At 37.5% G+C, this 23,755-nt stretch overlaps 1 protein-coding gene across 1 annotated transcript; it reads right to left on the reverse strand.

The window, feature by feature from the left end:
* Nucleotides 1-213: 213 nt before the first annotated feature.
* Nucleotides 214-21,820, reverse strand: STOX2 (storkhead box 2). The gene is made up of 3 exons (XM_063309871.1): nucleotides 21,661-21,820; nucleotides 14,208-16,479; nucleotides 214-7,141 (listed from the first exon to the last, which is right to left on the reverse strand). Exons 1-3 carry the CDS (start codon nucleotides 21,791-21,793, stop codon nucleotides 6,946-6,948), a joined length of 2,601 nt encoding a protein of 866 aa, XP_063165941.1. The 5' UTR covers nucleotides 21,794-21,820; the 3' UTR covers nucleotides 214-6,945.
* Nucleotides 21,821-23,755: the final 1,935 nt, after the last annotated feature.

Here is a 23,755-nt window from a genome sequence, read left to right on the forward strand (position 1 = left end):
CTGCTGCTAGTTGGGAAGAGACAGCATCTAGTAAAATAAATTAATTATTAGGTGGCATAAGGCTTAATTTTTTTTACAAAAAGTCTAACACAGAAAGTATAACATTCACATGATAAAATGAGTTGAAAACACAGAACATAACTAGTGTGCACATTTTCCTTACAGCACTGGAATTTGCAAAATAAAATAAAAAAGGCTTGAAAACACAACATATAACCAAATGTTATTTAATATTTTAAAAAGTAACACAATCCAAAATGGATATTTCACACAACACTACATAAACAACATGAACACAATATTACCATATGAAGGGACTTTCAAATATAGACTTACAAAAATCCCTGTCCTTTTTTTTTTTAAGTTATTTTACTAAGCATGACAAGTTATCATCATTTACAATATGGTACACTGACACAATAAAAACCATGTCACAAATGTGCTGTTATAAATCAGTAACGTTAAGGGAAGACATTTCATGAACTGTAATTATTTCATATGAAATACTGTACAATATAAACAGAACATCCAGCTTGGATGACCTTTACAGCAACCAGAGACCAAGTAATTTTAATATTTCTTTTTCAGTGCAAACACATTTATACAAGGCTGTCTTGGTTGCAAACTCCCTTCTAGCATACAGTAAGTCCCACTTGCATGTATTTACTCATTTAAACCTAATGCAACAGTCACATTCAGTCACTCACAGGAGGTTACCTGCAGAATTATGAACCCTTAAATGGAAAGTTTCTTGATGACACAGAAGTTACTCATTGGGCCCTATTGAGATCTTTCATGCTCACAGGCAGGCGTTTGATGTATATCCATTTTAACAGCATTGTAAAAATCAGAGTACTGTTACAGATGATTATCAACTAGTATCAAGGGGTGCGTGTGGGTAAGTTTCTCACAGAGAGAAGAGCAATTTGTCTAGAATACCTTTTATGATCCAGAACTCAAAGCGGAGGCACTCTGGTGAGTTTATGAAGTGTTGTGTATCATATACTTGGCATGATAGGAGCTTGGCAGGCCCAAATTATGAAATACAATGGCTCGTGTATTCCCCCAATAAAAGTAAATCCCAATGACTCTACTCAAACTATCCCTGTCCACCATATAGGAGCCATCTACTGTTCTATACTGCTACATAAGCTAGTAGTACATTGCACTTCTCTGAAGTGTTGAGTGTGGCCTTTGCTTCAGTCACATGATGTTAGAAGAGGCAACATATTTTGTCTTATCCATAGGCGGCTTACAGAAGATTGCATCACCATTGGTGCCCTGCTGATTTTGCCGTCATGCTATACAGCGGGTCCTTTTCCATCTCTACCTGCACCAAAATTGGGGGTCAGCAGCTTTCTTAATCATCACCTGATGTTTAAGCTCTCTGTCTCTGCGGATCCAAGGAAGACTGCCATACTCTGAGCAAGACTGTTGTACGATATACTTAGTTCCACACATTATCTAACCCCCTCTTCCACATCTGTCTTACAATTTACTGAATGCACATCATACAAACATTTCTATGCATTCATTTACTTGAGCTGACCTGAAACCGTTATGACATTAATGGTTCTATTCCAGTAATGGTATCTTTAAAACAAACACAAATATTCAAGCAATTTTAAAAACACAAAGTCCATGTATATTCTATCATTTCAATTAAACGTGATTTGCACCAATGAAAATGAAAGCAGATTTGGAATGACAGCATGTAACAATATCACAAGATATCTTACTAGCCTTTCTTTGATCCCAAACCCAGTGATAGCACCTCGTATATAAATCTGCAGCAGAGAAAGGCTTAAAATGCCAGCTGTAAGGAGAAAAAAAACTATCCAGCAGCTGGTTCGTGTGTGCTTTCAAAGAGGCTGTGAACAACTCTTGGTAAGCAATCCAAGAATGTCTAAATTCTCAAAAGGGCAGAAAAGGACTGGATGTTTTGGAAGTGCCAAAGACTTTGGAAAAAAAAAACACAATTATCTGCATGCTTAGGACTGAAAGGGATTTTCTTTTCTTTTTCAAAAGGCGGTTCACAAAAAGCACTGGAAGCCTTTCTATTTAATAATACTTCTGGAGGAGCAGAAAGAAGTATAAATGGCAGCAAACTCTACATTACTGAACCTGGCAACTTCCTATTAGGGAAAGTCCCGCATTAAAACGTATTTAAACTATGTTCCTTGCTTGTATTAATTTTTGTTCTTTTTTGTCAATGGGAATGGCTGTGCTGCTGGAAGGGAAACATTTTGGCACTCTGGTAAGAGCTAGTGCAAGGTTTTGTAATAGTTTTTCTTCGATAACTTTAAATGAATGCTGCTGTATTAACACTGATTTTTGTTTTAAAGATTAAATTAGTATTAATTATAAGCAGGCAGGCAAAGATGCCCTGAAGCACAATAAACCCAAGTCAGATGACAGCACCCTTACTTGATAGATTTGGGAACCTAAGAACACTTGCTTAAAAGCAAGTCCTCGTGTTTCAGTGGAGTTTCCCCACTTGTTGGTTGACTCTGTGAAGTCAAGGCACAGGATCAGTGCAACCCATCACCACTACTTCATGACCTGCTCTTCTTATTACAATCATTCACTACCCCCCAAAATAGAAGTAGCTGCCACTTCCGATTGACAGCTGATGCTGGTGATTTACTGAGAGTAAGAATGCTGTTTAATCACACAACCTTTATATTTATCTGGTTATTATATTCAGGGGTGACTGTTGTTGCTGTGTTCATGACTGCACCACACAGCATGAATTCTAAGACTGCCTTGGGAATGGGCAGCCTCTGCATTTCCATGAAAGCACACACCTGGAGTTCCCTCTTGATTTCAGGATGGCTCTGCATTGGATTGTCATTGGGAAGGGCCTAGCTGTAGTTCTCCTCTTGGGCTAACAGCAGAGCACAGGAGCAACCTTGTATTCAGATTGCAAAAGATGGCTCTTCCGGGTGCAGAATTTGGATAACTTTGCTGTATGATTACAGTATTTTTCAGGCACCCCGTGTCCATGGCCATGAATATAATAAATCCAGTATTATTTTAACCACTTAAAATATTCTGAAAATATGCTCCTCCAATTATCTTTTTAAAATCCTGTATTGAACGGAAAAATCCAATATGTATGTCTAGCACATCAGAAACAATACAGTTGTTGTAAGGCAGCTATCATTTAAATGCCTCTTGATCCTCCATCTTTGAGATTTTTTTCTGTACTTCTTAACTGCTCCTCATTAAAGAAAAAACAGCAAACAACCTGATTATCTTAAAATGAAAATCAGTGGTTTCATCTTATTTTGTGGCTACATTCCTGATGTCACTAATGTCAGGACATCAGACTATTTATTTCATTGTGAAAAGGACTCAACTTTTAACATTTAACCCCCAAGATGCCTAAGACCAAAAAACAAGAATTTTATCACACCAATGGGCCATTTGTAGGCAACAAATACAAGGACGTAAGTTAAGTTCTGGCATGCTATCTCCCCACAAATGGGGCAGAATAGGGCCCAAAGTGGTCCAACGGAGGCAGTTAAAATAGCCGGCGTGACTCCTGTTAAGCCCTAAACTGCCAGTCATATTCCATATACTGTATCTATTAACAGGCTTCTAAATTACCAGCAACACTTGACTTTCTATCAGGTTGACATTTCAACAGAAATGGAAATACAAAGGACAATTTTGATCCTCCCTTTGTTTATCTAAAAGATTCTACAACTTTTTATAAAATCTTGTACTACTAAAGTCAAAAGCCAATTTAACACAGTAACAGGAAATCATGGCAATGAAAAATGACTTCATACACAAGCACCGACACACGAGAGAACATCATGGCCTTTTTTTCTTCATAAAGTTTTAAATGCTGCTCTTAACATTACCTTTTTAAAAATGTTGCTGCATTTCATCAAATTCATGGAGGTAGTTATATGTGTAAAAAAATTTTTTTACCATAAAAGTAATATGTTGTATTATAATAATACATATTCAGTGTGCAAAATGCCGACAGATTTGTGTTGACCCTTTAAAGTCACAACATAGAAATTCAATGCATTCTGGTTTTGTAAACCTTTCAGCTGATGTACTAAAGGAGGATAATCAATTATCAACCATGTAATACAAGGTCATTGTAATTTTATCACAGGATAACAGTTTGTCACTCAACACTTAACACTCAAGCTCCACTCCTGTGGGTATGTATCTATAATCTCAAGATGGGCTTTCCTTAAAAAATAATGCACAATAAGAACATTTCTTTTTGTAACTTCCGTTTATATTACATGTTGCAAGAGTAACATTAATGCTAATAAAAAGTCATAAACATACTATTGGCCAATAATCATGCCAACATAGCCAGGACCTTTTTAAAGCTCTTCTTTGGGAACCTTTAAATATCAACTGAGATAATTTGTAAATATAACAGTGGAATGATTTATTTTGCATAACTGCTACAGGTATCAATTTCAGTAATTCTCATTGATGAAAAAAGTATTGTTTCCCATATGTGGTAATATCTTCCCCATTTTAATACCGCATTTCAATTTTTGCTTTTGACCATAAATTATGCAATCCGTTTCTACGATTCTTACTTGGTGAACTGATACATATGATAATATCAGAGCATGTTTCAAGTTTTAAATAATTGTAACTACTGTGATAACAATTTCTTCCTCAAAACCTATCTGGAATCTGCATGTATTAAATACTGCTAGTGTTACATGTGTCAGCAAAAAGTTCTGTCAGGCAATGCCTTACTGGGTTATTATAACATAGCTTCAAATTTAGAGGGCAGAAGGCCAAGAAAACAATCAAGCAGCATAATAATCTTCATTACGCACAGTGAGTTCTATCTTTCTGTTTGTAGGAAACAGAACTTACACATGATAATAAATAAAATACCTAGTTATCCTTTACTGCTTGTTCTAAGTGTAGAATGGTTGCAACTCAAAATGGTCACAAGACTGAAAAGGCTCAATGAACATGGTGGAACACTTCCCAACACTGAAGGGAAGAAAGCTGCTCCTGATTGTTCAGAAATCCAAAATGTACTTCTAAGTCTTTCAATATGTTCCAAAGCCCCTGGATTTACAATGGAATAATTTATCAAAATGTAAACTGAAATCAATTAAGTCTAAGATTTATAAAGCTATTTCAAGAAGCACCTGCAAGCTGTTCAAAACCAGTTTCAAAGTGCACCTTCAGAAGACAACACAGAACACAAGTGAAGCTTGAAAAGTTATAAATATTGTCACCAGTAGCTGATGAAATACTGCCTTTAATGGTATATTTGATCATTATCACCTGAAGATCATCAAAAGACAGATAGTGTAAATGTCAATGTGCACAACAATTTACACTGCTCTTGATCTTTCTTGCTGTATTTCATACTTTAATTTGTACCACAATTATGATTGTTTGAAAAACTAATTCTCCACAATATGGGATTGCATAAACTACTGAAGCAGAATTTGGCCCTTTATACTATTCAAGTTTACTTCTGAAATTGTAAACCTCTCTAACCATTAATTTAGTATACTTTTTTTTCAAAAATAAATTACTTTGGATTAGCCGTTGCAGGACATATACATTATAATAAATCAATGCATACAGAACTTCTGCTATTAACTTTGTGAGCTTCATAAGAGAGGTAAAATAATGTATTTTATTGACCTAGCTTTTGATGATGAAAAACTTAACTAAGCTTTGTATGCATCAATGAGTCTTTTTATCACCTCTCATATCAGGCAAGTGATCTCTCTCCATATCAACAATCCTTCTAGACAGGTTTAATTTCAATTCCTATGATTGTTTTTAAACTAAGTATTTCCATAAAATGTTTACTTACAAAGAAATATAATTCAATAAAAAGCCTGAAGTTTATTAGTCTCTATATCTGTTTTCTACAATGTATGCTTGTTTCAATAGCCTAATTTAGGCACTCTAAAATCTACATAAAATAGAAATATAATATGTCCTTCCATAGAAAGAAATCAACTCTTCAGGCCACTATTATTTGTATTACAAAGAACTTTTTTTAATAATTGTTCAAATTCTTTCAATATTAGTAATATTTGGGGGGGGGTAACAACTGGGGTGACACATTAAAGTGATTGCTTAACTTTATTTGCTATTTAATATTTGCTATGTTCGCTACCTCTTCTATCACTTAGTGACGTGTCCCAGTCAAAGTTAGTTTTTCTCTTTACTCACCATCAATTACAAGTATTATACCCCTCCTTGCAAATATGTAAAATTAAGAAACAAGATTTAGGCAAATATCTACTTTTTACTTTAAAGAACTCAAATAACATAAAAATAGGTAACTTCTCCATTAGCTCCTACCTCTTCCCACATTTTTAAAATATGACCTCTTTTAACTTACTTTTGCTATGATTTCTTGCAAGATCGTGTCATGAAGACTCACAGTGAAAATGACAGATATATAAATAATTCACAGGTAGAGCTGAGGTCTTTCCTAATCTTGTTTGGCATTGTTTGCCTTCAAGGTGACCCTTAGCTGTTTACTTTCAATGAAGGCTCAGTTTATAAAGGAAAAAAATCACATCTGTGGTAAACAGTTTAATCAGTGGTGGGGGCATCACATATCTGTGGCATTTTTAAATGAAGTTGGCAACTGCATGACATTGAAAATGCAGATTACACTTACAGTGTCTAGACTTTCATATATGTGCTCAGTTACAAATAAGTGAAGCAAAAGTGTACATATTGTCCCTATTCTGTTGCTACAGAGCCGCAAAATGTGAAAAGCAATGCCTTGAAATAAAGATTTCTTTGTTGCCCCTAGCCTATCTAGCAGCACAGTTTAAGTTGACGCAAAAACTATGCAGTTAAGATGCCTGGTTTATTTTTTCCCTCCAAACACGTAAACATCAATCTCAGTGTCGTAAACTTTGATGTATACGATGAGACAGAAGATGTGTGGCAGAAGCACTATCAAACACTTGTAACAGAAGCTTGCAAGCAATTAGCGGGTTTCTGCAGTTTTTCAGTTTCACTTGCTGGAGGGTCAGCAGTTGCTCGGAAGCTGAACACTGGACCTACACCACCATGCGCAGGACTGAGAGCTGGATTTTGGCGTCGGTTGCTTTCAACAATGCTCGAAGTGTTGGAAGCTAAGCTCTCACGGGTACTAAAGGAAGAGAAAAAATAATTATCAACGTGACCTATGTACTCATCCATAAGCCGGCCAGAGGGAAAAGAACAGAAAGTGCCATCAAGAAAACCGTCTGAGTCTGGTTATAAATGGATCCTATTCTGTGCGCTCTGTAAATTCCACTCATGTACTAAAACACGTATTTTGATTTTCATGCTTATTTTTAAGGAAGACCAAGTTTTAGTCCCCTATGTGTATAAAGACAGATGGAAGGGTCTAAAGAATGTTTGCTGCAAGGTCAGAAGTAGTCAAAAGAGGGGCAGATTTTAGGTATATATGGGGCCTTACAAGTATGAGCAGAATTAGAATAAATTCTATAAATGAAGGAAACACACATAATTTATTTCACTCCATATTACATTGTTGTTGAAGAATTCAGCCTCTTGTACAGAGCTTGCCATTTCTTGTCACATCTGATCTTACAGTTTGGTGTGGAGTATTTATGTGTGTGTGTGTTGATCTTTTTAAACATATTGAATATTCATACCTCTTTCTAAAATTGACCTTGGGAATTAATCTACAGTGATACTTTATAAATATGTAATTTTTCAAAAAACATGGAGCTAAAGATACTAGAATTATTAATAACACTCTGGAGTTAAGAATTATTTTTAAAAAAATTGCGCCAAAATTAGAATGCTGGATTTGTCACTTGTCATTCTAGTGAGACAATCAGTGTGCTAATACTGCAGGTGAACTGTGGCACCTTTGCATTTCAGACTGTCCATTCAAGGACACAGCTATCCTCAATCAGCTGTGTAGCTCCATGACTGAACTAAGATAGATGAATTAGTGTTTTATTACAAGTTCTTATGTAGCATAGGAAACACTTCAGACTTTTAAAAATAACTTATTTTACTTCTAATATTACCCCTTTCCCACAGTCTTATCTGTCAGCCATGCCCAAGGTTTGAATTTATGCTTGATCCACTGGTATATTAAGCAGGAATTCAACCCTATATCCAAACACAATCAGGAATGGAAGGCACACAGCAATTACACTTACAGCAAGTAATGCTTGGTAGTCACTAGGCACAATATAACGTGAATAGGAAAAACAATTGTCATATGTGAGCATTCCACACAAATGACATTGAGAGAATCTGCATGTCATAGTATAGTAAATTAGGATTTCCAAGAATTCTGGCTCGCTATGTACAAGCCAATATGCTGGTTAATACTGATCAACTGAAAAAGACTGGCTCTTCTTGTGGACAGGAATTGATAAGGAGACAATGGAAGCTCTTTCTGTAAATTGTTTTTCATGATGTCTTGACTCTCTCTCCCTTACATCCCTAACAAGCCACAATTAAAAGCCACTGTTTGTTCTTGATGTTTGATTCTTAGTTTAATTAGAAGAAACAACTCACATATTCCACAAGTACTGTACTAAGATCTGGACAACCCAATAAAGCATGGTACTTCCTGCCCATCTGTTTATTTCTGCTGGGAAGAATGATTGAGCAATGTCCACCACCAGGCTGATTCATTCATGGTAAGCCAGAGTTATCAGAAATTGTGATTTACCATACTATGTGAAGTCAGTAACTTTTTTATTTCCTTTACTTTCCTTCTAATTCTTCTCATAACTGGCTTAATAATATATATACCCATACATGCATATACAATCAGTACAGGAAGGTAAGGTTGCTACTTGCGTACTTTGGAATCATCTATCCTTACGTTAAGAACATAACTTACATTCCTTTGCTACTAATATTTCACAATATATTAATTGTTCAACTGATAGTGAAATGTTTCCAGTCCATCATTCTGCCACAATTAGACTGCTGGAGCCAATAGTCTGCAAGATGTCATGCTCCAGTGATGTGTCAACTACAGGTTGTAGCAGGAACATCAGATTACCTATGACCTAATACCAACGAAGCAGTCAGAATGAACATGCCTGCCATATTTCTTTCTGAATATAAATGGATGAGATGTGACAGTATAAACTATTGGTTAGAGCTCAGATCACAAATCTGAGCAGTAACATAGATTTGTCAGCTCCTGTGCATTACTCTTCTTTGATTACTTTCAGTATCACTTCAGGAATATGGACATTGGTGCACCATCATGGCAGAAAAAAATCAGAAAAAAAATAATCTGATGAAGTGAGCTGCAGCTCATGAAAACTTATGCCTTTTAATAAATCTGTTAGTCAGAAATGGTGTTACCAGACTCCTGATTTTCAGGAATATGGGTAATACTACAAAGAAGTCAGCAAAAGTATCATGGAAAGGTAACTAGATATTTCAAAATAAAAATGATGATGCGGTATCAATTTAGAACACTGGATGGAAATAAGATGTTCTCATTTATACGTAGATGCTCTAGCTCTTTTACAGTATCAGTGTAGATATGCTGGTAATAGATATAAAATATTTATTCCTTCCAAATAAGAATTATGCATGTTTGTTGTTTGAAAAATGTAATGCTCCTTGGTATTTGTCACATGCTAAGAAGTAACGGTAATAATATTACATTGAAGAAGTTTTAGAAACCTTTATAAGAAATCTATGCACCACTAACAGACTTTTCTTCCCACCAAAATATGAGACCACTCAATTTGTTATCATAACTGTAATTGTAACTGCATATGAAACAATAAACTGAATGACTGAGTATGATGCTATATGGAAGAATAAATTCCAGTACAATGCAAAAGAAATTAAGTCTATAGTGATAAATATTTTAATTCTGTATGTATTCATGTTGGTGATGGTGGGGAGAGATCCAGCCTAGCCCTTGTTGTGCGGGTGCCTTAAAGCTTGGGTCTCTCACCACTCCTCTTACATGAAATTGCTGGGTGAGGTCATTCAATGCACAGGCTGTGGTGTCATCAATATGTTGATGATACCCAGTTACACGTCAACACCGCTGGCTGCCCAGGTAATGCTGCTGAGGTGCTAAGCCAGTGGCTGGAGGCTGTGATGTCTAGACGGGGAGAAACCAGCTCCAACTAAACCCTAGCAAGACAGAATGGCTTGGGAACTTTGGTCCCACAAGGACTGGTGATGTTTCATCTTTGATTCTCGATGGGGTTGCACTTCCCCAGACAAAGCCAATTGAGTCCATTCCTGGATGGGGAGGCCTTGCTCATGGTCACTCATGCCTTGGTCACTTCCCAGCTGGACTACTGCAACATACTCTACATGGGGCTGCCCTTGAAGACTACCTGCAAGTTACAACTGGTTCAGAATGCAGCAGCATGTGCAGTGTTGGGCACCGCTTGGTTTGCCTATTATTACACTGCTGTTGTGTGAGCTGCACTGGCTCCCAGTTCCTTTTTGGATAAAATTCAATGTGCTGGTTATTACCTTTAAAGTCCTATATGGCACAGGACCAGGTTATCTGCAGGATCTCCTCTCCCTGAGGAGACCTTGTTTGGTCTAGTGGTTAAGGTGCTGGGCTAAAAAACAGGAGACTGTGAGTTCTAGTCTTGCCTTAGGCATGAAAGCTGGCTGGGTGACCTTGGGCCAGTCACTCTCTTGGCCCAACTCACCTCACAGGGTTGCTGTTGTGGGGAAAATAGGAGGAGGTGGTGAAAATATGTTCACCACCTTGGGTTATGTATAAAAATATAAAGGTGGGAAATAAAAAATAAAAAACAGTACCTGCCCAGCCCACCAAGTCTAATAGAGTGAGTAGGCTCCTGATCCCTTCCCTTAAACGTTGCCATATGGTGGGACCTAGGAAGCATGCCTTTTCTGTAGCAGTCCCTGCGCTGTGGGACACCCTTCCCCATGGGATCTGGCAGCCGCCCCCCTACTTTTAACCTTCTGGAAGGCCACACAAAGCTAGCTCTTCCCCCCTCGCTGGGAAAGGATGAGGTGGGAGCCTGTGGATGGTTCTGTTGGATGCATCCAAGGAGAATGGCTGAAGCACCAGGTTTTTCTTTTTATGGTTTTATTGTTGTTGTGAGCTACCCAGAGTTGTGTTTTTAAGATGAGTGGCTATAATCTTTTAAATAAATAAATGAATGAATAAAATGAATAACAATTACCACTTGTATCAGTTTTCATACTCAGCTGTGATGAAAAGTGATTATAACAATGTTGGTCCACAAAGAAACATAAAATCCAAATTCCAAAGGAGAACAATATTTTTATCAGGGCCAACCAAAAGAACATAAAGGAGTTTATAATTGTTAGGGTGTCCAGAATGCAGCCTACTCCAGACAAGAATTTTTTACCATCTACAAAAAGATCTCACATTCCAAGGGTTTACCCTTATCTTTCGCTTACACAGACTGTCACAGGGAATACCACTGCTTGCACGATTCTGATATCACTGTTCAGTATGACAGGTGCAGTTCCTATCATCCCTTACCACTGGCTATGCTGACTAGGGATGATGGAAACTGTAGTTCAGTGAGATACAGAAGGCCATATCTTGCCTACCTCTGTTTAAGAGCAGTATGAGCAGCAAATCTGCACTTAGATTTTGAAATCATACTCTTAATTTTTCCGTTAAGAGTGAAAAGTTGGAGAACTGAATAGGGAATACAAGACCAGGAAAGAAATACATTTTCTCTGAAGCAGTGGAAATAAAGAGATTGAAAGAAATGTAAAATCTACAGGAAGAGGACAAGATTGGTTTCTTACATTTATGATAATATGAATAATATGTTCACTGAAGTGATACAAAAAGGCTGTGATTGAAACAGCCACACCAAATCTTTTCTTTATGCAAGGACAGCAACATCTCTTAGAAAGATGTGCCTATTTTCCTTAGGTATTGTGTGAAACTATGTAAGATGCAGATAGTTTGACAAGGACAATTTAATGAATCAAACAGCTGCAATAATACAGTCCTGTCTGGTCTGATACAACTACATGCTCAGCAGCAGAGAAACCAAATTGAGAAGTAGCAACGTAACTCTAGAAACTGACCACAAAACAAAGGCAACAGGAAGGTCTACAGATGCTCTGAGGAACTCAGATTTCTTGGCACAGGCATAAGAACATTAAATAACAACAAGCAACATTCAGAAAGACAGAAACTCTGATGCTAATTCCAAGCCTATCAAACTAATGTCATTGTTTCCTATAAAGAGTAATGTATTATCTGTGTATTTAAGTATCTGTACGATTTATTTTTTCCCCTGAGATTAAGGAGAAATATAGGAAGATTGTAAGAATATCTGGGGTCTTTGTCCAATCCTGTTCTCTCCCCTGTCTTCCTGCTCTCTAACCTCAGATTTTGGTTCCACTATTGCTAGAGGAGACAACCCTGGGCTTCAGAGGAATTCTTCCCTATGACTTTTACTTGTTTCATAACTAGATAGTCTGTATGGCTGTATGTTTGCCAGAGAAAAGTGGAAATATTCTATTTTGGTCAACAATTTGATCAAGTTCAATAAATGTAGATTAGCTCTGTGAGATAATCTAAAAATCAGTACTGTTAAAAAGATCGACAGTGTCAGTTGAAGTGGCAAATATTGACTTCAGATGTTGCCTCTGTCTTACTTGTCTGTTGTCCAGCTATCCACTGCTACTGAAGCTGTCTGAGCTAACAGTATGAGGCAAAGGGTTGAGCAATACAACTGCAGAAATACAGTTTTGACATGGTATCACTGAATACTTCCTATCCTCTATCCTACTTCAGTTTCTCTTAGTTCAGACTCCTAGAATAGAGACTGACCATAAATACAGCCAAATATGTATCTATGTCTGTTTTGTTCTAACTTTATTCCCTTCTTATAAAACTGAGTGGGCTGATTATGTAACGTTCTAAGAACTGCCCAAAAATTTGCAGGAAGAAAGGAGAGGAAGAAAATTGTAACCTGTCAGTTATTAGAGCCAATCCCTCATGTCTATTTCTATTTTGCAAATAGTTTTGAAAGCGTCACATATTTGTACATTCCCAGGAAGCATAATATGGATAAATCAGAAACACAGTTAAGGATGCAAATGTATCTAATATCTAGGGAAACAAGAAAATCTGCAAAATTCCTTTGTAGAATATGACATAGCTGCAAAATTTAGCTTTAAGCAACTCAGCTTTTATTTTAAAAATAAATAATTTTCATAATTTTCCGGGCTGCAAAGATAGTATTTGAAATTGTGAAGGCAATGTCTGGTGAAATCAAATAAGTTTGCAAGGGTTGGAAGGAAAGGACCTCATATTTCCTAGTAGTGCTTTGTCTCTGCTTGTAGTAACAGCGGGGACAGAATAAATTTGAAGAAAATAGTTTTACAACTTTCTTCAGCCTATTTACCTTTACCTTAGAGCTCAAACCATGGGAAAAAATACAGAACATTTGAAATTCTTTGGTGTTTCTGCATTCATTTTAGGATAAATACTATTTTACCTCTGAACCCTCATTACTACAAGTGAGCAGAGAAAGTATGGCTGCAAGAGTGCATCCCAAAGTGCCCCTCCTTGAAATGATAAAGCAGCTGCATTCTCCAGAATGCTTTCAGCAGCTGTTTCAAGGACCTTCCCAGGGTATCTCTGCATGCAGGTTCCTGCACAACTACTTGGCTTCATCAGTAGCCACCAAAAATATTTGTGCATGTGTACACATATACACACAACCTGCCTCAGCACTTCAAAGATGGGTGCTTCATTTGCACCAGCATGCTCTGTAAACTAGCTGTATGTGAAGCCCTATCTGATAGTGAAACAAGAACTCTGGCAATAGCCTGAATCTATAACACTATTCAATTGGTAAATACATATGCCTGAAATATATGGTCCATGCAGTCAAACACAGCACGCATCTGTAACTGAGGTGAAGTAAAAATCTTCCAATCAAATGGAAGCACAGTTATGTCACCACAATGTGAATGTTATTCTGGAAAAGTTTGATTTATTATACATAGTCATTGTTTAGTTATTTAGGTGACTAATTGTTACCAAGCTATTTGAATAGATTCTATTCTATTCAAATCAAAGACCCTAAACACTGCCTCAAGCTGTTGGAAAAGTCTAACATAAAATGCTATAAATCTGCAACATTTCATGCACTGTATACGGTAATGAGACACTACATTTAAGGCTGTTGAAAATTAATGTTGTTAATTTAAAATCTTACCGTGGAGAATTGAATCCACTATCAACTGTGATGCTACTGCTGTCCATGCTGTCCAGCCTCGCTGAATGTGTGGCTCTCTGGCTGTTGCTGTTTTCAGTTTCCTTTGGAGCAAGGAGAGTGAGATTCTTTTCAAACTTCCTTTGCAAGTCTCTTTCCTTCTCTCGCTCAAGAAGCCACTGCATAGTGCCCACATCATCCCGATTCTTCTCTTCCTCTGTGTTCTTATTGGTCCCTTCCTCAGAGTCATCATCATCAGAGACATTGTAATAATCAAAGGCTGCTTCTTGGTTCCCAGCTGTCTCTTGCTGTCTCTGTGAAATCGGTATGACTTGTGTGACTGAGGTGACCATAGCTTGTTCGAGTTTATCACATCTGCTTGGCAATGTTTCAGAAGGTGCCTTTTGATGAGGTTTTAAGAGTGGCACATTAGGTTTGTGAAAACTGTTGACAGACAGAGTACTGTGGAGAGGCTTAAAAAGTGTGTCTTTACTAAATATTTCTTTCCTCTTATCAAGGCTACTGGTCTCTGTACTGTGATGTTGAGCTAGTCGGCCATTTGTAATTACTTCAGCTGTCTGACTTGCAGCAATTGGCCCACTACTGTTGCTTGGCCCTTTAGGCGACTCCTCTCTGTGGACTCCTGGATCTCTAGCTAAGTGCTGTGACTGTCTTTCTGAGGGAGAGACTTTTTTCATACTATCTGTCAAAGTCACTGGGTCATTTTCATCTTTATTTTTTCCTAAAGGTGAAGGAGCTGTGAGAACAGTTTCACTAGAAGTATTACACTGAAAATAATCATCAATGGCTGATTTTGTTGTACAAGAGTTGAGCTCATTATAAGGTGGTATGTTCTCGGTTGGTTTGCTTTGTTCCAACAAGGTACAGGAAGTAGGAGTTTCTGCACTGCCAGCAGTCTTTTCAGGTTTAATTACCTCTTTGTAGTTTACAGATGACATAATAGCCCTTTGATGACTAAGTGATTGTGAAGGCCTTAAGGTGCTATCATCTATATATGTCTGACTGGTTGTTTGGTCATCTTGGCTACAAGCTTCAGCTATGTCTTCAGGAGTACCTAATGAAACAGCACCCAGAGGTCCTTTTGAGTTATCCATTGATCGAGATCTTTCCTTGGCTTTATTAGACCTCTCATTTCTTGATCTCCGGTCCTGTGTGTGGCTGTGGCTTCGATGGACCTTAGAATGGGAGCTTCCTCTTGAAGGTTCAGGAAAAGGCATTTCTGTTCTCCTTTTGGCCAGTTCACCAGATACATCCCATTCAGGTGTCATAGGAAAATGAGACTCAAGAACATTAGGACTGCTGTGCATGATAAAGTTGTCCCTTTTGTGTTCTATTATGTAGCAGCCTTCCCTTGGGGACCTCATGAGAGGATCATAGAAATCATATTCCCTTTCACCTGGCACTTCCAAATGAGAACCCTCTGAAGGATCTCCTTTAGAGACTCGAGTTTTGCTGTGTGACCGAGATTTTCCATGAGATTTTCTATGACTTCTACTCTTTTTGCTTCTCCCGCTATGGTGAGCTGATGATCCAGCCTTGCTCCTTTGAGCTTTTTCTTCTTCAAGCTTCTTCATTAGTGCAGTGTGCCTCATGACATTTTCCACAGTCAGATCAGGATTGATACGCCTAATAATTTCCATTTCTACCTCCCGAGGTATAGTGGTAGGAGTATCTTCATCCCGTAAAGGCCATTCCTCAGGAGGAAATTGGGCAGAAAAATTGGCCAGCTGTTTTGTCTTATCTTTTTTGAAACTCAGTCGAAACAATTTTAACCCAAACTTTTTAGACTGCTTTTCTCCATCTTTAGGCTTTGAAAGCGTCTCCGTTTTGTAAGAAAAATTTACAGTACTTTTACTTTTTTCAGTGGGTGGCATCTGGCAAAGAGAGGGGGGGCAATAAGAGTCCTTGCAGTCTTTTGTTGACTTCCTTTGTAGAGTGGATGCATGCATGCTATGCATGTCTTCTCTGCAACAATGGCAAGAGTCGCAGTGGTTTTTAGGTAGCGTTCGATCTCTGACACAACCCGAGGTGGAAGGAGTTATAGTTCCTTGCTGTGGAGAGGTACACTGAGACCTGTCAGGTATCCTCTCGTCCAGATGGTACCATTTACTGTTAGTTCTTATGAGGGAAGGTGTTATAAAATAAGTCTGTGGGGTCACAATAAAGTAACCATCTGGAGTGGGGTATATTTTTCTTTCTCGTACAAGCATGTTTAAGGTATGACGAAGGATTTCAGGACTTGGAGTTGGAACACCTAAAAGAAACAATAATGTGTATGTATGAGATGCATTTTACCAGAAGTAGTTCTGAGTAATCTTTTGAAGCCCTTCCTTCAAATAATCCATGATCTCCAAGACAAGGAATTGACAAAAAAACACCCTGGCAGAGTATCTCCCTATGGGTTTGCTTTCAGCTTAGTGCTTGCGCTTGAAACCTTTAAATTGTTCACTATAAAAGAAAAGCATTAGTGGTATTTTTTAAAAGTCTAGATAAAGTGTTGATGAAAATCAAATTTATATTCAAACATTTAACTGTAATATGATAATCTCAAAAAATACTGTGTTTTCTCCACCCTGTGAGAATTCTGATGAATATTACCTTAATTAACTCTTTCTTAGAACACAGGAGCAAGAATTCAAAAGACATCATTCTCCTGCCTTAAATAAACAAAATTAGAAAATTGACAAGAAGGCTTTCAAAAATCCCCAGTATATCTCTAGTGTATCTTAAACTAACAGGTAGTCCTCGAGTTACGACTGCAATTGGGACCAGAATTGCCGTCACTAAGCGATGCAGTTGTAAAGCACCATGTCGTGTGACTGCATCACTTAGCGACAGCAATCCAGGCAGTCCTGGTTGTTGTTGTAATCCCAGACAGGTGGGTCATTAAGTGGGAAGTGGAGAGAGTCCCAAGTAAAGAGTGAGGGGATGCCTCAGGGCGGTGGGGGAGGCCCTGGAAGACCCAGCACAGGCCGTACACAAGTTGAGGGAGGGGTGCTGTGGTGCTGCATGAGCTCAGAAAGGCCAGGGAAAGAGGGAGCAGGGTGCATGCATGCGAGCAGAGGGAGGCTGAGTGAAGTGGGCATGGGGTGTGTGCGAGCGAAGGGGAAAAGGAGGCTGTGGCACGTGTGAGCGAAGAAAGGTTGGGAGTGGGGGAGACTTACCTGAGGGGCTGAAATCTTTTAGGGCAAAAAAATAAAAATAAAAAACTAGAATAACATGGTTGCATAAATGTATATACCCTCTTATAAGTAGGGATGTGCTCTGTTCAGAATTAACCAATCACACTGAAACTGATGTTAAATAGTAGTCAGTACACACCTGCCATCAATTAAAGTGACTCTGATCAAGCCCATATAAAGTTTGGCTGTTCTAGCAGGATTTTTCTGCCATTTACTCAGTTGCCTCTTACAGCAAAAGCCATGGTCTGCAAAGAGCTTACAAAGCATCACAGGGATCTCATTGTTGGAAGATATCAGTCAGGAGAAGGGTACAAATTTTTTTCCAAGGCATTAGATATACCATGGAACACACTGAAGACAGTCATCAACAGGTGGAGAAAATACAGCACAACAGTGACATTACCAAGAACTGGACGTCCCTCCAAAATTGATGAAAAAACAAGAAGAAAACTGATCTGAGAGGCTGCCAAGAGGCCTACAGCAACACTGAAGGAGCTGCAGGAATTTCTGGCAAGTAATACATGTGACAACAATCTCCCATATTCTTCATATATCTGGGCTGTTGGGTAGGGTGGCAAGACAGAAGCCTTTGCTTACGAAGAAAAACATCCAAGCCTGGCCACATTTTGGAAAAACCTACAGCAAGTCTGACAAAAGCACGTGGGAAAAGGTGTTACGGTCTGATGAGACCAAGGTTGAACTTTCTGGCCATAATTCCCAAAAGTATGGCTGGCGCAAAAACAACACTGCGCATCACCAAAAGCACACCATACCCACAGTGAAGCCCGGTGGTGGCAGCATTATGCTTTGGGGCTGCTTTTCTTCAGCTGGAACTGGGGCTTTAGTCAAGGTGGAGGGTATGGTGGACAGTTCCAAATATCAGTCAACTTTGGCACAAAACCTTCAGGCCTCTGCTAAAATGCTGGAGATGAAGAGGAATGTCACCTTTCAACACGACGACCCAAAGCATACCTCCAAATCAACAAAAGAATGGCTTCACCAGAAGAAGAGCAAAGTTTTGGAATGGCCCAGCCAGAGCCCGGACCTGAATCCAATTGAAAATCTGTGGGGTGACCTGAAGAGGGCTGTGCACAGGAGATGCCCTCGCAACCTGACAGATTTGGAGCGCTTCAGCACGGAAGAGTGGGCAAAGATTCCCAAGGCAAGATGTGCCATGCTGATAGACTCCTACCCCGAAAGACTGAATGCTGTCATAAAATCAAAAGGTGCTTCAACAAAGTATTAGTTTAAGGGTGTGCACACTTATGCAGCCACATTATTCTAGTTTTTTATTTTTATTTTTTCGTCCTAAAAGATTTCAGTTTGTTTTTCAATTAAATTGTACAGCTTGTATGCTATATTAAAGGTGGAAAAAATTCTGAAGTAATTTATCTTGGTCTGATTTTTTTACATCTCAAAAACCTGGCATTTTAACAGGGGTGTGTAGACTTTTTATATCCACTGTATATGCCAAAACCAAAATGTCTATATTTACCAGTAATTATGAATACAATAATGCAGCTGAAAATTGCAAGTAGATTGAAGAAATTGCCAAAGGCTAATGCTGTTGTTATTACAGCCACCTAAAATGAGCAAGTTTCTGAATATCCTAAAATTATTCTTCAGGCTAGAAGTTAAAGACAAACGCTAATAAGAAGCTTGGAAGAGAATGAAAGACCCTTTTTGCATTGTGAAAGAGCTCAAGAATTCGTAAGAAGGTGTAGAAGAGATATCGTGCAGTTTTAATGAGATTAGTTAGGTTTATATTTCATTTATAGTAGATCCTTTTAGCAGATAAACCAAAAGCTACATTCTTATCTACCATTTGTATTACAGCTGCTTATCATAGGAAAAAAAAATCTTCTCAGTTAACCACCAGAAGTTTGTTAATTCTTTACAATACTGTAATTAATGGAATTGCAGCACTCTTCCTCCTCCTCTTTTTAAATTAGCCAACTATAAAAGTAAAGGTAGTATGTTCTGGGACAGGTGTTTTTCCCAGGTATAGATTAGAAGCGGAGGCTGCAACTTTACATTTTGGAAAAAAAAAGTGTGATGGCAGGTATTGAATATAATCTTCAAAGGAGATTGTTCGTTTATTTATTATATTTCTTCCCCCCCCATCTCATGTTGCTGTAAATTGCTTCCTTTGTATATACAGTACCTGCAGCTGTGATCTGTGCATTAATGCACCATTTGAATGCATTTTTATTTAAGAAAATTATAATTGTACTCGGGACAATCAATTACCCATTTCTTCTACCATTCTTGTACCACATTATAGTAAGTTCTGCTTAGCCATTCCATTTTTAAAGTATCATATGGTATGACATGATCAGTTCTGGAGCCAAGATGGGCAGAGATGGATTGTTTTGTTAAGTCAGTATTTCCTACCTCCTATTTCATCAAAGCACCAATTCTCTTGTGGACTGATAGGGACCTTCCATTCAGCATCTGTAGGTGTTCAACATTCATTTTTTCTTTTTTTAAGAAAGAGGCATTGATTCTGGGTAAGAGGCTCATTCTTCTCAAAATTAACAACTGATATTATAGTTAAAGTTCCTTCATAATGACCTCAAATGTCTCTATACCATTAATATGGGTATGCAGAGGCTCTGTGGCAATCCATTTATTCCTAGTCAGTCCAAGAACATGTAGATGTGGAACAACATATTCCAAATACTACAGAATCTTCTAGTATTATTTTCTTCTAAGCTGTAACACTGAGATTCAATAAAGGAAAAAAAATCCTGTAATTTGCTTGATATAATTAATTTAAAATGCATGCTTTCAATATGATGCTATAAATAATTAGCATACCTTCTTCTTTATATAGCTGTGGCCCAGATTTGTTCCTATTCTATTGCTTAATAAACTACGCACACCATAATTTCAAGATGCTTTTCTTGTACTACCACCAAGGCAGGTATCACACATGTTCTACACATGTGCATTTCAGAACCCTGGCAAAACTTTTTTGAACAGAGCTATGCTAATAGAGCAATAACAAATCTATTTCACCAAAGATATAGTAGAATGCACTTAAAAATATGCATGGTGTCAGGCTGCATATGACCTTCCCATTCCATTAATAACTGTTTTCAAATTGCTAGTATTTTTTCAGCTCCTACTTTAAAAGTTGAAGGATCTATTTCAAGCATATTTGTAATCACAGATATGTGGTAGGAAATGCTTTAAAACAGAGGTGCAAACTTATCTGAAAAGATGCATTATATGGAACTACAAAAATACAGTAACTTTCTTGAACAATATGAAACAGCAGCCTCCGCAAGAAATTGAATCCTTTTCTGTAAAGCATGACATTTTAAGTAACTAGTTGCATATATCTGAAATAAAGAACAGTAAATCACTTCTTAAAAAACAATTAGGTACTTATAAATGTTCAGTAATTATTATATCATATTGCTCTTGTCCCCAGAATGTTGGGAAAACATTCTGTGATTCCTTGCATGAAATTTAATGTTGCTTTACTATCTGGAATTCTTATTTGTTCTATCAAAGCAAGCCAGTCTAGAAGTAATGACTAAAAGTTGATCTGAATGCTAAAAGTAAATTTCATTTTGTTTATTAACTGGATCTACAACAAAAGAAGAATTATAGTTCATACAGAGAGATCATAAAACAATTTAAATAAAATGTGTGACCTCATGAACTGAAGATAGGAATGTATTTAGCACTAAAGGAATAAAATTAGCACTAAATGTAGCCTCTTCGTTAAGCACTGTACATGGGCCTGAGGCATCTTCCTTTAAGAGCTGCATTCTCAACAATATTATGACACCTTCAAATAAATATCAGTACATAAAAAAATATGTCCATGTGGATAATAAGAGAACAAAAAAGAAAAGTACAATAATAATGTAGGTTTTATTAAAAATACAGAAGTAACCAGGGAGGGGAGAAGGGAATGAACTTAAAGGTATAGTAAATTCTGCCATTATAGGAGAATCATGAGAGAACTAATCCTGGGAGCAGGACAATATAGGTTAACAGTTATTCAATTTAGTTTATTTTAAATAAAAGCAATTAGTTCAGAGCCCATACAAATGCATAGTTGAGAATCACACTGATATTACAGGTGAATGATACAAAACAATTATATATACAACTATCTATAACTGAAAATTAACAGTTAAGATGTGATCCACTACTACAGGGAAGCAGGGAGCATACCTACACACCCAGCCATTTATGCAAGAATGTGAGTAGAGATAGATTAGTATATATTTTACCAGGAAAGCAGGTTGTTAGGTGCTCCATTAGTGCTTCTTGTGTGACTTGTTTTCGTGCTGAGTTCATTGATGAGATGGCCAAGCAAAGGATTTCTCCAAGTGGAATAAATTGTGATTGACTGATGGGAGACATACTGATTGGCGATACATCACCTGTAGATAGAAAATGAGATTTTGCTTAACCATCCTTAAGTAAAGTGATTGTAATGAGACAAATGTATGCTTCCATTACAATTTTACAGTAAAGCCTAATGATAATTTGAATAAAATAGAAAATGCAGATTGTATTTTTATAAAGATTAAAATAGCAAAACCTATTGAATTCCAAAGTTTGGTTTAATAATTGGATGGAGGAATGGGAAAAGAAAGTGAGGAGATTAAGATGTATAATTACAAGGTATACTTGCAGTTATAAACTATTTTAAATTGAGTGCATATTAAACTGTAAACTCCATATAATTAAATTAGTAAACTCTATACAACAGATAGCTAAATACTGAACCATTTACTCATTGTATCAGTGACAACAAAAATTCAATGAACTACTGGAAAGTAATAGAGCTAAAATCATTGAGTGGTCTGACCTTGAATATGGGGTTTTCAAAAAGTAATGAATGAATACACAGTGAAAATGTCAGAACTGACAATTGTTGTATCATTTGTTTCATTTTACCTTTTAGGACACTTAGCCAAGCATCTGCTGGCCCCTGTCTATTTATCCAAGTCTATACCTGTATCTTGCTATAAGTATATGTGTATAATACACATCATTTTTAATCAGCAAGAAAATTATCATTTTAAAATTATCAGCAATCCTTGCATGACATACACAATTTTAAGGGCCAAAGTACTATAGGAATATTGCTTCAAGGCTGCATTTTGTCTGTAAGTCAGATTCAGAAATAACAAGCTAGAAAATTGATGGAAAACCGTAATAGGAATGGTTTATTAACTTCACACTCTCTTTTTGGGCTTTTCAGAGATATCTGGGTAGCCACTTTAAGGTAAATATTATACCAGATAGGTCTCTAGTCCAATCAATGAAGGCCCTGCTTATGTTCCTAAGGTAAGAACAGGGAGACTTTGGTAGAAAACTGTCAGATCATCTTTGTTCAAAGATGATTTATTTAAAACCAAATGCATTTTCTTTGGAGGGTGGGGACAAGGACAAGATATATATTCTAAGTCTCTGTTAACACTACATTGCCTGTAAGCAGGAAGTACCATATGCAGTGCTAGTGCCTTGCCTGATATAAGCAGTCATGAACAAAAATTCATTAAATGTTTGAGAAAGGTAAAAGGGACTCGATTCAATCTCTCAGTTGAATATTGAGTACTTATTAGTGATAAGCAGGAATTTTACTTTTAAGATTAGTACCTATTGTGCACACAGTGCTACACGGTCAGTTGAGGTCACAAATACTCACATATGTATGCACCACACATGCCCATCTACATTCACACAACATGCTAAATTGCCATATTGAGAAGATTATGGGAGAGGGAGAACACTTCCTCCTATTTCACCAGCAACTCTTTGTAGGCTTCTGGCTCCCCACTGCTGCCAATAGCAGGGAACTAAGTAAGTTTGACCTTGTTTCCCATCCCTACCCAGCACTTCTATTTTAGGACTGCTGTTTTCTTGCTAACATTAGTAATGGGCAGTGAGTGATCCGTTCCAAACTTCTAACAGAACGCTGATCAGATGTGAGGTGGGAAAATTGGGAGAAGCTCCCAGAGGATCCGTGGGCCATCTACCGAGCACCATATGCACTCTCACATTTGCTTTACATGCTTTTTAACATAGATGCACAAGTCACAGTGCAGTTCAGAAATGAATCTGCCATTCATCTGGCAGATTGGTGGGCTGAAGAGCCACCAACTGGACTTTGGAATGGTCACGAATAAGGTAACCTCAACAGAGGAGCACTTAAGGAAGTTCTCTTTAATACTGACTGGCAAAATACTAGGAAACATTACTGAATAAAAAATAATCAAACATATAGAAGAGTTAGCCTTGCTGGGGAAAAATGTTTTGCAAATAAAATCTTGTTTCACATTTTTTGAGGGTACAAGCATGCACATAGAAGCTAAT

The sequence above is a fragment of the Candoia aspera genome, chromosome 8 (assembly GCF_035149785.1).
Source record: "Candoia aspera isolate rCanAsp1 chromosome 8, rCanAsp1.hap2, whole genome shotgun sequence".
Lineage (NCBI taxonomy): Eukaryota > Metazoa > Chordata > Lepidosauria > Squamata > Boidae > Candoia > Candoia aspera.